This window comes from Pseudorca crassidens, chromosome 15 (genome assembly GCF_039906515.1).
Source record: "Pseudorca crassidens isolate mPseCra1 chromosome 15, mPseCra1.hap1, whole genome shotgun sequence".
Classification (NCBI taxonomy): Eukaryota; Metazoa; Chordata; class Mammalia; order Artiodactyla; family Delphinidae; genus Pseudorca; species Pseudorca crassidens.
The window spans coordinates 1,268,203-1,281,961 of NC_090310.1; the positions used below are offsets into that span (position 1 = coordinate 1,268,203).

Consider the following 13,759-nt stretch of genomic DNA (forward strand, 5'->3'; position numbering starts at 1 on the left):
TAAACCTGTGATTTTTCTTCTGAGCACTGCTCTAGTTGTTTCCCACGGGCTCTGAAGAGTTTCCATTATGACTATTTTCTAGATTTTATGCACTTTTGAATTGCATATCATCTTCTTTGACCCAAGCATTGTTTTAGACAGAGTTTTTTGTTCTATTTCTTTTTTTAGTTTCCAAGTGTTAGGAGCTGCTTCTTTTTTTAGTTGTGCTCTTAAATTCAAATTTCATCACACTGTGATTAGAAAAAGTTATCTGTCCTAGTTCTACCTATTTGAATTTATAAAGGTTTTCTTTATTACCTAATACATGATTAAGTTTTGTTAATGTTTTCCATGAGCCCTCTTTAAAAAGAGCGTTCTTTAGTTTCAGGGTTAAGAGTCGGGGGTGTGTGTGTCTGTCTCTCTGTATATATTTATCACAGATCTTGTATTTCTTGCTATTACTTATTCTTTGCCCACTTGCTCTATCGGGGATTAAGAGGTAAAATAATTCTCCACTACTGGTGTCCTTGACAATGTCCTGTTGAAGCTCTCCTCTTTTTTTGCTTTTCTGAACACTGATGGTATTTTAGTTGACACAGATATTCATCTGTACCTTTACCGTTTTCTGCAATGCATTTTGGCTTGAACGGAAATTTAACTGCAATCAAGGTTATGACCTCTGCTTTCTGTGTACAACTGCCCACGTGCCTTTGCATCCTATACTGTCCGACTTTTTTAGGCTTTTTCGCCCGTTTATATTTTGATAAAACATCTGTTTGGATTTATTTCTGGATTTGTACTGTTTTGTTTTGCTTTGTTTCATAACTCAAAACGATTTTATTCTATGGCTTTTTTGTCTTGCTTGCCTTTGTGTGTGAAATTTTCTTGATACTTGGAAAGGTTTATATTTTTCATTCTAGTGGTTGTTTTTGTAACTTCTGACTTCCTATGATACCTATACTTCGTTTCCAACTGTTCCGATCAACTTCCTGCACCAAGTACCCGACTAGTCAAACGTATCACCCTTCTCAGTGTTCACCTTTCTACACTTAAACACGCTTCTGCTTGATGTCATCTTTAGACAGTACGTTTTGATCGTCAGCTTCTGATGATGAGAAAACCAACATTCTTACGTTTCCCAGCATCTTCTCCCTTCCCAGGTATCTTACTGACTACACCAACTCTAAGTCACTAGAATGGGGACCGTTTACACTGTACATTGGCTTTACCCTTCCAACCAAACAGACTCAACTCCTGCTGCGGTCCTCCGGGCGCCTCGCCTTCCTGACCCCCCCTGGCCCCCCCGGCCCTCTGGCTCCGCCCCGAGGTCTGCAGCTCCGGGCTCTTCTCTCCTCTGGCCCCCCCCCCCCTGAGTGCCTGCGCTTGGCCCAGACTACATCAACTCTAAGTCACTAGAATGGGGACCGTTTACACTGTACATTGGCTTTACCCTTCCAACCAAACAGACTCAACTCCTGCTGCGGTCCTCCCGGCGCCTCGCCTTCCTGACCCCCCCCGGCCCTCTGGCTCCGCCCCGAGGTCTGCAGCTCCGGGCTCTTCTCTCCTCTGCCCCCCCCCCCCCCTCTCTGAGTGCCTGCGCTTGGCCCAGCTTCATGGATTCTACCCGATTGCCAAGTCTTATTTCTTGGCAAAATGTTCAGGTACAATTCTCACCTGCTCAGTGTCAACTTTTTTTCTGTGAAATTTTTCCTGTTATTTGTTTTTCTACACAATTTTTGGTTTTATGAAACTGTGTGATGCTGCCTTTATTACTCATTGTCCGTGATGAGGTTTATTCAGTCTGGCTTTGTACAAAGGCTACACGGAGGAAACCACGGGCGTCTCCTCTGACGTTACATCCCAACAAAGGGTCTGGTGTGAGTTCCGTTCGCCTTCGCTGCCTCCCTCTGCCTTCCGCCAGCTCAGGGGCACTGAGACCTCCCCTCCCCCTCCCGCACCACCGCTGCCCCGCCCACCCCGCTGCCCCGCCAGCCTGGCCCGGGGCTCCTTCCCTGCACACCCCCTGCTCATTCCCGGCTGGGGGCCCTTCCCCTCCTCTGTGGAGGCTTGGGCTTTAGCTGTATTTCTTTTCTGCCCAAATTTCAGTTTGCCTTTGTGGTTTTCACTCTTCTCAGTACTTCTGGATGGCTTCCGGGAGGGAAGAGGGAAATGCTGACCTGCAGCACAGCGTTCGAAGCAGAAAACCAGGCCCTTCTAGTCTGACCGGTAACCTTGGACTCATAACTAACGTGCCTTCAACTTTAGCACACTCACACCCACACTTGTACACACACACTGACTGTGGCCCGCCCCTCCCCAGCCCCTCACGCGTCTCGGGGTGGGACCCCCTCAGGCCGGGCCCGGCTGCAGCTGGAAGCATGAGGGCTGGTTAGCGGCTGCCCTGGCACAGGAAGAAGACAAGGGAGCACGGGAAACACATCCATACCGCGCTCTGCTACTACCTATTTCGTACTTCACTGACAGCAGTCCGTATTTGAAGCTTGTTTGTAGAAAAAGAACACAAGGCCTAATTGGACCGCCTCTTCTGAGGGGCTACCAGGGGCTGCATGAAGGCTTTGGGTGCCCCCAGCACCAGTCCCGCCCCCGGAAAACCGCACCCCCGCCTCGCCCCGTGCCCCACGCCGGGACAGGGAGTCGGGCTGCTGTGCAAACAGACCCCTCCGTGCCTCTTCACTTGGCCCACCGGCCCCCCCGGCCCCCCCAAGGCCCAGAGCGACAGCCACATCCTCCACGACACGGCGATGAGCCCAGGCCGGCCGGTGACTGTGCCCTGCCGGCCTCCTCGCTCACACCAGAGCCAGGCGACGGTGCTTCTGGCCGCGACGGGGGACCTGGGATACCACCGAGCCTCCCTCCTGGAACAAGCACTGAACAGCGGGCAACACGAACAGGATCCCAGAGAGACGGGGACCACGAGGCCGACCCGGCGCCCGGTCTGAGGAGAGTCCAGGACGCAGCACAAGCCAGGGGGAGGGGCAGAGCCAGGAGTGCGGGAGGCCGAGGCAGCCAGAGGCCACGGCACGGGGTGGGCAGGGGGCCCCTGAGGAACCCGCAAAGCCGACGGCATACGCGGAGAAACGAGGCCCTCGGGCCGAGGACTGAACCACGAGGAAGAACGAGAGGGACCAGTGCTGCTCCCCGCAGCCAGGCTGCAGTCTCTGGGTCCACGGGGCGCTGGGCAGAGCCCTCAGGAAGGCATGGTCACCCCAGCAGAGCGCTGCTCCGGCACAGCCCGGGCCCCGCGGGGACCTGCCGCCTGCACTGCCCTGCGTCCCTCTGCTGACGAGGCCCCTCCCTCGCCGTGTCATAAGACGTCAATGCTAACGGTCCTCAAGGAGAGCTCGCTAATGCAGCATGACCTCCAAACAGAGACCGTGAACTTCAGTTTAATTCAAGAGGGTGGCAGCTCATGCCCGGGCGGGGGGCGGGTACCCAGTCCCACAAAGCAATAGCCAGTGTGGGGAGCAGGGGACGTGCTCTCCCCTCCCCCGACAGCGACTCTAACTAACACGGCCACGGCTGAGCACCAGGCAAGGGTGCTCACGCACACGAGCTGCACACAAGCTTCACCACAGGAGCCCAGCCCCTGTCAAGCCCCACAGACGGTCATGATGGGGCTGAGGGCCCGGGCTTCCAGAGGTGCCCACACAGGGCCCTCAGCCCAGGGATCCAGGCTGCTGCCTCCTCCCCAGAGCCCCCATCTGGCAGGGCTCCCAGGGCTCCCAGAGAAGACAGGATGCTGAGAGCAGAACAGAAATCCTCACAACACTGTAAAGCAACTATACTCCAATAAAAATTAATTAGAAAAAAAAAAAAACAGGAGGGGAATCCTGGTCAAAGCACACTGTTCTGCTCAGCTCTGGACCTGTCAAGCACCCAGGAAGGTCTCTGGAGGGGCTGCTGCTTTCTTGTGAGGGTGGGAGGGTCTGAAATGGACCTCCCTTGTCAACTTCCATCCCAGCCTAGAAGGACACACCGGTGCAACAGGCCGCAGGCAGCCACCACTGGCTCACCCAGCTGCTGACCTGAGCTGGGACACACCTTCACCTCAGAAAAAAAGAAGCCCAGCTGCAGCGTTTCCACCCTAGAAGGCCATTTCTTGAGTCGGCACATTTGCTAAGAAAGAGAACTCTCACAAAATCCCTGGGGACCAGGGGCTGGAGAGATGGTCCAGGGTGGCTCAGCCACGGGTGCAGGGACGCCGGGAGCAAACCACGTCTAGGCAAACGCGCGGGGAGGCCGTGAAGACGCTGTGAACTCAGCACGGTGAGCAGCAAATCGTTCAACGCTGCACAGTAAGAAAGCGGGAGACGAGACAGCGCTACGCCAGAGAGGGTCCCACGGAGACGCGAGGCGTCCGCGAGCCACAAGAACAGCCCGTGCTCAGAGCCGGGTGAGGGAGGGACGTCTGTCGTACGTGATTTCCCCCGTGGAGTTATGCCCATGACTTTAGCAGATAAATTAGCCAGTTTCTAGTCTGCGGCTGTTACAGTTTTGTGGGGGGGACCCTCTGGGGTTTTCAGTGTCCACGTCTCAAGTGCCCACCTTCCCGCGACCCCAGGTCACCCAGTGGCAGTGGACCTAGCAGCGGGGTGAAAAAGCAACATGCAAGTAACAGGAAGGATAAAACGCCCGGGAATAAAGCTAACAAGAAACGTGCAAGGCCTACTAGAAGAAAACAGCCATACTCAGGTGAGGTCGTGAGAGAAGCTGTGAACACGCGGCCGCAGGGCGCTCCAAGCGGGAAGAACAGGAAGAACCGACCCTGCAGGGAGCTGGCGCTGCCCGTGGGAACCCGTCCACGCAGCACGAGTCCACCAGGAGGCCCACCTGAAACCTGACAAGCGAGCTCTAGACCTTCCCTGGGACGGAAGATGGGAGAACACCCAACAAGATGCTGAGAAGGAAAATGATAAAAGGTCGTGCTGTTGTCCGGTGTGAAAGCCATGTGGAGGCCCCGGTGACAGCGGCTGCGAGCTGTGCTCGTGCAGGGACGGCGGGCACTACCCCGTGCCCAGGCCAGCCGTCATGCCGCCACCTCCGCTGGCTGTGTCTCTAGGAGCCAGGCAGGGCCTCGCAAGGCAAAAGTTTAAATCACCCGCATTTTCTAATGAGACCTTTGCAAACTGGGCAAACCCCCAAGACTGGGTGCCCAGACTGGGAGACCCCGGGGACGCACTGCGTTCCTCCGCGTCCGCGTCCAGTGACTCAGCACACACTTTACCACCGCGTCCTGGTGCCGGCCCCGGGCGAGGCCCAGCCCCACAGGTTAACTGGCGTAAAGAGGCAGCGCGGTGCCCACGGTGCTCTCACAGGGTCTGCGCCCCACTGGCCACCTGCCTGCTCGCTGCAGCTCCTCCACAATGACCACCTGGGGGGCAGGACTGAACTGAGATGATCCGTGTGCAGCGCGCAGCCTGCAGTGGCTGCAGCGTCAGGCCCCAAACCACGCCTGTGCCGTGGACAACAGTGGTGGCGATGCTGATGGTCAGAGTGCACTCGAGCGAACGCGGTGGGACGACAGCGCGTCTGCACAACGGGGCAGCAACAGGCACCGCTGCAAGGAGCACTTAGCTCCGTCCTGAGGGGGAAGCAGGCTCTGCGGGACTGGAGAAACATTCCAGGAGGTGGGAACAGCATGACGAAGGACATCATGTGCTCAGCGACAGCAGAAGGGCCTGGGGGGCCCAACAGGGAGGAAGTGAAGACGTCCACATGGGAAGGTGGGGAGCACGGCCGGCCGCACATCACAGAACAGCACAGGCTCCGCCCCTGGACGCTGCCCCAAACAGGAGACGCATTTAACGCCGCCCCGCCCCCGCCCCGCGCGCATGCTCACTTCCCTCCCGGGGGAGGAGCCTCGTCCTGAGACACGAGGGCCTCCGTGGGGAGGCAGCCAGCCTCCAGCCGGCCTCCGCGGGGCCAGCGGGAGAAGGGGCCCACCTCAGAGGCTCAACCAACACGTCCCAACAAGTCCCTCGGGTCTTTTCAAACACGTGCACTCACGCCTCCGTGCGAGGCTCCTGAGAGATCAGCGTTTCTCTCGGGGTTGAGGAGGGGAAGGCAGGTGTCTGGGATGGAAGAGAAGGCGCAGAGGCTCCCGGGCAGGGGACCCGGGGCTGCGGGAGGCCCACTCCTCATGGTGCCACTGGGCACCTCCTCCGATGAGCCTGACCCACACTCCTGCCAAGGACGAAGTTCTCCAGTTGTGCAGGACAGATCCAGAACGCGAAATGAGTCACCACCACGCACAGAGGTGCTTTTAGTAATTCACGGGAAGCAGCTGGCAGACTGCGATAAGGCCGGGTCCTCCAGCGGGGGTGGGGTGGGGGGGGCACACGGGCGATGGCTGCCAGCGTTGAACAGTGGAGGCTCGCACCCCCTCCTGGTGATTCACCGGCCCTCGACGCTGGGTCGATGATGATGCAGTGTCAGCAAGGCCCACTGCGGTGGGCACAGCCCCTAGCAGGGCCACAGGTGGTCTCGCCACCATCCTTGCGATCCATGCTCCAGCCCCTCGGAGCCAGAGCAAACGCTGCTGGTGCTTTTGCGGAAGGAGAGCCCGGGAGGCCTGCGCGTTCCTTGACCCGCCTTGCGGGGCTGTCCTCAGGTGGCAGAACCTTGGTGTAAAGCGCTTGCTATCAGGAGGCCCGCAGCAGCCTCAACATGCGTAGCCAAGACCACACTGCCCGCTTCGAGCTGCACCGAAGCAGGAGAGCAGTGGGGGGCGGGAGCTAGTCAGCCGGGCCGCGCGTGCTCTGCCCCCTGTCCGGGAAGTGCTTCCGGGAGGGGCACTGGGAGGCGGACAGTGGCACGGGGCTGTGAGGGGCAAGTCCCCAGAGTCAGAAGACGAACATCCAGTCCTCGCTCCCTGAAGTTATAAAGCACTGCAGCACTCTTTACAGTTAGGGTCAAGGGCTTCCCTGGTGGCACAGTGGTTAGGAGTCCACCTGCCAGTGCAGGGGACATGGGTTTGAACCCTGGTCTGGGAAGATCCGACATGCCGCAGAGCAACTAAGCCCGTGCGCCACAACTACTGAGCCTGCGTTCTAGAGCCCGCGAGCCACAACTACTGAAGCCCATGTGCCTAGAGCCCGTGAGTCACGACTACTCAGCCCGTGAGCCACAATACTGAGCCCGTGAGCCACAGTTACTGAGCCTCCGCTCTAGAGCCCGCGAGCCACAACTACTGAAGGCCATGTGCCTAGAGCCCGTGAGTCATGACTACTGAGCCTGTGAGCCACAGTTACTGAGCCTGCGCTCTAGAGCCCGCGAGCCACAACTACTGAAGCCCCTGCACCTAGAGCCGGTGAGCCACGACTACTGAGCCCGTGAGCCACAACTATTGAGCCCACGTGCCTAGAGCCTGTGAGCCACAACTACGGAAGTTCATGTGCCTAGAGCCCGTGCTCCGCAACAAGAGAAGCCACTGCAATGAGAAGCCCGTGCACGGCAACCAAGAGTAGCCCCCGCTCACCACAGCTAGAGAAAGCCCGTGCGCAGCAACGAAGACCCAACGCAGCCATAAATAAATTAATTAAAAAAAGAAAAGAAAAAAGAGCATGTTTAGTTAAAAAAAAAAAAGAGTCAAAAAAATCCTTTTGGGCTTCCCTGGTGGCGCAGTGGCTGAGACTCCGCCTGCTGATGCAGGGGACACGGGTTCGCGCCCCGGTCCAGGAAGATCCCACATGCCGCGGAGCGGCTGGGCCCGTGAGCCATGGCCGCTGAGCCTGCGCGTCGCGTCCGGAGCCTGTGCTCTGCAACGGGAGAGGCCACAACAGTGAGAGGCCCGCATACCGCAAAAAAAAAAAAAAACTCCTTTCTGCAGCCATGGCCGGCCTGATCTAATTAGGGTGAGGCGTGTCAACGATACAACTACAGCCAGGGACGTCTTTCCTTGTGATATCAATTGCATTTAAAGAAAAAAACATGAACTGTGCTCACACTTACTAATTATGTTTGCTAATTATCAACAAAAAGTCAGACCGCCTTTGTCTTGTCATCTGCAATTAGCTAAAGATGCTTAAATTTTTCTTTTTTTCTCTCTCCTTTCCTACCTAGTGAACTGACTCTGGGCCAGCAAACAGCAGGTCAGCAGCTGCAGGTGGGAGAGATGCTCCAGGAGCCGGGGCCCCGTTCGCAGCTGTCCTGGACAGAGGGCCTGGGGTTACAGTCAGCAGCCCCCGGATGCAGACTTCTCACCGTCCAGACCCAGAGGAGCCCTGCCCTCCCAGCACCGGAGACGCCCCCAGTGGCACCAAGGCTGTCACTGGAATGGGTGGGAGGGGTGACTGTGCCCGCCCCCCCCCGGGTCCCACAGTGCACTCTGGGCCACTGTCCCCCTCTTCAACTTCTTACTTCTCCATCCCCTCAGGGGTTTACACGAGAGCAGAAACCTCCCCCTAACCAAATGCATGCATTTTCTGGGTAATCTCACTCCCTGAGGGCTTGACTACGGACCTGTCAGGCTTCTAGCTGCCAGCCCCTGCACCAGCCTGCCTAGCCTTCATCTCCTCGGGGGCTGCAGGACACCCCTGGAACCAGTTCGGGAGGGAGAGCAGGGGCTCACACAAGCTCCTGGACTGAGTGTGGCTCACCTGCACTCCTGGGCCCCGGGCACCGCCGTTTCTCATTTTCCCTTTAACTCAGAAAAAGAAGGGGAAAGTGAAATAACACGAAATAAGCTAAAGATTAGACCATCAAAGGCAGAGATCAGACCCAGAGAAGGGACTTGAGGACACGGGGAGGGGAAGGGGAAGCTGGGACGAAGCGGGAGAGAGGCAAGGACATACATACACTACCAAATGTAAAACAGACAGCTAGTGGGAAGCAGCCGCACAGCACAGGGAGGTCAGCTGGGTGCTTTGTGACCCCTCAGAGGGGTGGGATAGGGAGTGTGGGAGGGAGGAGATGTGGGTATATATGCATATGTATAGCTGATTCACTTTGTTATAAAGCAGAAACTAACACACCATTTTAAAGCATTTATACTCCAATAAAGATGTTCAAAAAAAAAAAAAAAAAAGGCAGAGATTAAAAACCTGTCTGAGGAGACAGCTACAGCCCAGACCCAAAAGCAAGCAAGAAAGAACCAGTGTAAGGGGCCCACAGCGCCTGGCTTGCGCACACGAAGGCCGCCGGCACCTCATCTCCGCACATGGCCGTCAGCTCAGGCAAGGCCAGGCCCCGCACTGCTGCCCGCCTCTGCAGGGTCAGTACCACTGGGACAAGGCACGTTTCATCCGAAGCTCCCCATGGAGCACAGTCCCCAAGGTCCCCCAGTGGCCTGCGCCGAGTCTGGGGACACCAGGCCTGCCGGAGGCTCTCCACCCTGGCTGACATCAGACTTGCCCAGGAAGACATGAAATGACACCCCTGCCTGGGCCCCCCCCCCCGACCAGTTCTAACTTAATCGGTCTAGAGGAGGGAACAGGTGTCAGGATTTCAAAGCCCCTGGTGATTCACACAAGGGACGGAAACTATACGGGTTGAAACTAAAAAAGAGCACAGGCTGGAAGGCACACAGCCCTGCGGCCCTGCGGCCCTGCGTCCCTCGGGGTGCCCCGGCCTCCCCAGCTCAGCGCCCACCCTGGCCTGAGGGCCAGAGCCAGTGGCCAAGTGCAGCAGGGTCTGTCCTCCCTCTTGCGCGGGAGGCACCGGCTCCTATCCACAAGCCCCAGGGCCAGGGAAGGGCTGAGGCATCAGCTCCAAGGCATCCTCACTTCTCAGCCTTGAGGCCTCGGGCATCAGATGCCCACGCACCTCCTCCTGCCTCGTGCACATCACGGAAACACAGCCCGAGGGCACACGCCAACTCAGGCCAGCACCGAGGGGGCGACAGAGGAGACACAGATCACTGAGTCCTCAGGACCTCATCAAGAGGAAGCATCAGGCTTCAAGGACACCCCACCCCACCCCACCCCACCCCGGGTGGCAAAGTCGGTGGACGAGAAGGAAGCACGCTCCCCCCAAGCCCCCTCGCCCCCTCCCGCCCCGGGTCTGGAGGCCAGGCAGCTGCGCTCGCTGCCCCAGGTGCCCCCTCCCTCAGCCAGCACGCAGTCAGGCTGCCTTCCCACCTCTAGGACTTCCGCAGGCCCAGACGTGCCCCTGCTGCCCCAGGAAACAGCTCTCAGAGGCTCACTGATGAAATCCCATCACCGGGAAGCCCTGGGCTCCTCTCACGGCTGCCCTTACACACGGGACCTAGGGTCCCTCGCTGCACATGTCCTTCTCTGACTCTGAGTGGAACTGCCCCCCAGGACAGATGCCTCGGACTGGAGCAGCCAGGCAGGGCTTGGCTCGCTGGGTACCTACCCACCGGGAACACCCAGGTGCTTCCCGGCCTTGACTCGGGGACTCCGGACGCCCAAAAGCCCCCACAGCCCAATGTACAACTGCCTCTCAGACCGCCACACTTCCCCCGAACCCGCGCTCCCCGATCCTCCCATCCCACCCCACCCCCGATTCCTCACCCAGCCCCCGACACTGAGGGTCGCAGCATCAGTGGACAGAGCAAATTCAAGGATGTGTCTCTTCCACCCGGCGGTCATCCCCACTGTGCATGCCCACGAGAGGCGGGGCTGGGCGGCGCCGACACCGAGACAGGAGCCCGACTCCAGCCGCCAGTCCCAGTGCCCACGGCAGCTTCCCGGGTGCCCCCAACCCGGCTGGCATGTGGCCCGGGCAGAGCAACCCGATGACATGAGCAGATGCCCCTCCCCTCCCCACACCTGTGGCCCTCCTGTGCCCGGGGCTTCATCCCCTCAGCGCCCAGACCAGGGCCAGAGCGGCTCACGGTTTGTGCAGGATGAGGATGCCAGAAGGCCGAGTCCCTCTGGCCCCCAGTGGGTGGTAAGGACCCTCCAGGCACGGGGGCGCCAGCCAGGGCTCCGGGGTCGTGTCTGCACGCGCCCAGGTAAGGGCTCCCCCGGCTGCACGGAGGGCGGGGCGGACGTGATCTGACATCAGCAGTCAGCCCACGGCGACAGCAGAGAAACAAACGTGCCACAAAGTAGCCACGCGAGGCTGGAGAGCCCTGCGCTCAGCGTGCACACGCTCCGGGGCCCGTGGGGTCAGCGTGGGGTCAGCGTGTCGTGTGGCTGTGACCTGAGCAGGAGATGCACCGCCGTCCCCACCTCAGAGCCGGCCGGGGGGAGCCCCGCAGTCTGTGCCAGGGGTGGAGGGGGTGGGTGTCTGGCCTGGGCCACGGCCAGGGGGCCACACGCCTGTGCCTGCAGGGCGGGTCCCGACGCGCTAAGGTACCCAGGCCCTGGGCTTCCCTTTGGCCACAAGGGCCACCAACCAGGCGTGTGCCTCAGGGACTCACCATGTCGGCTCTTTGTTTCTGGCCTCCCAGCTCCTCCAGGGCCTGTGACAGCTGAGCCTTCAAGACAAGACAGAAAGTGGGTCAGTGGGCTTTCTCCTCCTGGGGCCGAAGCGACCACCCCTCCCCCACCTCTGCCACATCCACTGCTGCCGGGGGAGACCCCGAATTCCCACTGTTTGCAAAGAGGGGCCGCAGGAACGTGATAACTCGCCAAGTCCGCCCCAAGCCTGCCGCCCGAAGGGGAGAGAGATTCGGGCTGCAGTCTTAGCGCCCCTGGTAAGAGGCCGGGGACCGGGCCACAGTCCAGCAGGCAGGAGGCACTGACCAACCACAGCGCTCCTCAAGAGGGGACCAGGACAGCGGGGGTGGGACACAGTCGTCGAGCCGCAACGGGGACAAGATGAAGCAACGGGCGCTGGATTTACCCTCCCTCCCGAACCAGCCAGAAAACCAGACGAAACCCCGGAAACAGTGGGCTCCCGGCCTCCACGACACGCAGGCAGCACAGGGCTCGGATCTGAGGGAAGGAAACAGGAAGGAAACAGGGGAGGCGTGGCCCCCACCGCGCCGGCTCAAAGCCCCGCCCCCAGCCCCGCCCCCTGGGGCCGCGGCGGAACCGGCGGGAGCGGCAGGACTGAGCACAGGAGGGAGACCGTGTGAGCGGAGGCCTCGCCGGGGAAGACGTGCCCGCGAAGCTGCTCCACGGCCCAGTCACGCGGGAAATTAAAGGCCGACAGCACCCAGTGTCGGAGGACCGGAGCAGCCGCGGTCCACACGCACCCCTCGGACGCCCGGCACTGGGTGTGGGCGTCGCGTACCCCCGGGGACCCCGCTTGAGCCCTCGCCGCCCTGGGCCGTCGTCTCACCTGGGAGAGGAGAGCGAGGACGTGGCGGCCGCCCACCTGGTGCTCACTCTGCACTCAGGATCCTGAGGCGGCGGTGACGACGGGGACCCCGCGGGGCGAGCCTTCAACGGGGGGCTCCGCCTGCAGCGAGCACCCCAGGGAGCAGGGGGCTGGCGGGGCCGTGGGCCGCGTCAGAGACTGACCGTCAGCCGCTCCTCACGGCTGCTCGCGTGACCGAGGCCGCGCGCTTCCTGAAGGGACGGCCTCCTGGAATAGCCTCGGGGAGGCACGATCCCTCACGTTACGTCCCGCCCTGGCCAGGCTGGGTGCAGTGGAGCTGGGGGGGCAGGCACATGGCGGGGCTGGGGGGGCGGACAGGAGGAAGGGAACCGGCCGTCCCGGGGGCAGCACACCCCGGAGCAGGCGGGAGGGGACCCGTGACCGCAGGGCTGCGTCAGGCCGTCCGGGGGCATCACACTCCTGCCAGACCCCAGGCGCGAGCCCCGGCCCACGCACCACGTGTGACGGCAAAGGGGGCACTGAGACCGCGCGTGGCCACTTTGATCTCTGAGTGAGAACTGCTGCCCAGCTCCCGCCAGCGCAGAAGCACAGGAGCCCAGGCGCAGGGGAGAAGCCATCCCTGCAGCCGGGTGCAGGCAGGACAGGAGGCCGCAAAGCCCAAGGCTGCAGGTCTCATGGACAGAACGAGACCAGAGTCTCAGGCCCCCTGCCTCTCGGCTCCACTTCACACACAGGCTTGTGACAAAGTGGGAAGATAAAAGAGGCGAGGAAGCCGGCCGGTTGACAGGGGCCCGTCCAGGCAACGGCCCATAGACACACCGCTTCCACCTGGCAGCAGCCCTGAGGGGCAGAGAGGGCGCCTCCCCACATGGACGTCAGCCTGAAGGCAGGAGTGAGCCACGCTTCCCATGGCCGCAGAGCACGTCGGCACGTAAGCAGGCAGGCAGCGCACGTGCCGGCTCGGCCTGGAGCCGAGGCTCTGCCGGGAAGTCCTGGCTCCTGGGCAGCCTGCAGGACGGAGGCCTTCACCCCTCAGAACCCACCTCTGCAGCTGAAGCAGCCGATACCTCTCCCAGACCTGGAGCCCGCCAGGCCCCACTGGTGCTCACAGGGCCACGGTGGTACTTCCACAGCGGACCTGGACCCCGTCCTGGCTTCAACAGCTAGTGTGGTTACCCTGCAGGTGATGGGCCTAGGACCACAGCTGCAACACCCCTGGGACTTGTGGGAAGTGCAACGTTTCAGCCCCCCACGCCCCAGAGCTGGGGAGGACCCAGCAGATCTGTCTTCACGAGCCCTCCTGGCCACTCAGGCCACTGCAGGGGTGAAGCCAGACAAGAGAGATGAATCCCAACATCTCTGCGTTCCAGCCGTGTGACCTGGAACAGAGGCCTGGGCTGGGAGCGCCACAAGGTGAAGGAGCAGTTTTCAGCTGTTAGCCCCTCACAGAACGTGGACTGAGACACAACCACCCTCGGACCCGAACAGAACAGATCAACAAAACCAGGAGCTGTTTTGTTGTTGTTGTTTTTTAAAGATAAGCAAAATTGACAAACCTTTAGCTAAA

General features: G+C 60.2%; 2 protein-coding genes across 5 annotated transcripts in view; both read right to left on the minus strand.

Moving 5' to 3' along the window:
- The window catches only part of PSMG3 (proteasome assembly chaperone 3), a 476,610-nt gene that overhangs the window by 284,603 nt on the left and 178,248 nt on the right, over positions 1–13,759 (minus strand). The window lies entirely within an intron of this gene.
- MAD1L1 (mitotic arrest deficient 1 like 1) overlaps positions 1–13,759 on the minus strand; it is a 316,541-nt gene that overhangs the window by 107,883 nt on the left and 194,899 nt on the right. For all 4 annotated transcript variants that reach the window (XM_067705326.1, XM_067705328.1, XM_067705327.1 and 1 more), the window contains one exon: positions 11,327–11,383. In XM_067705326.1, the coding sequence (XP_067561427.1) occupies positions 11,327–11,383 (57 nt within the window). The remainder of the gene's footprint in view (positions 1–11,326; positions 11,384–13,759) is intronic.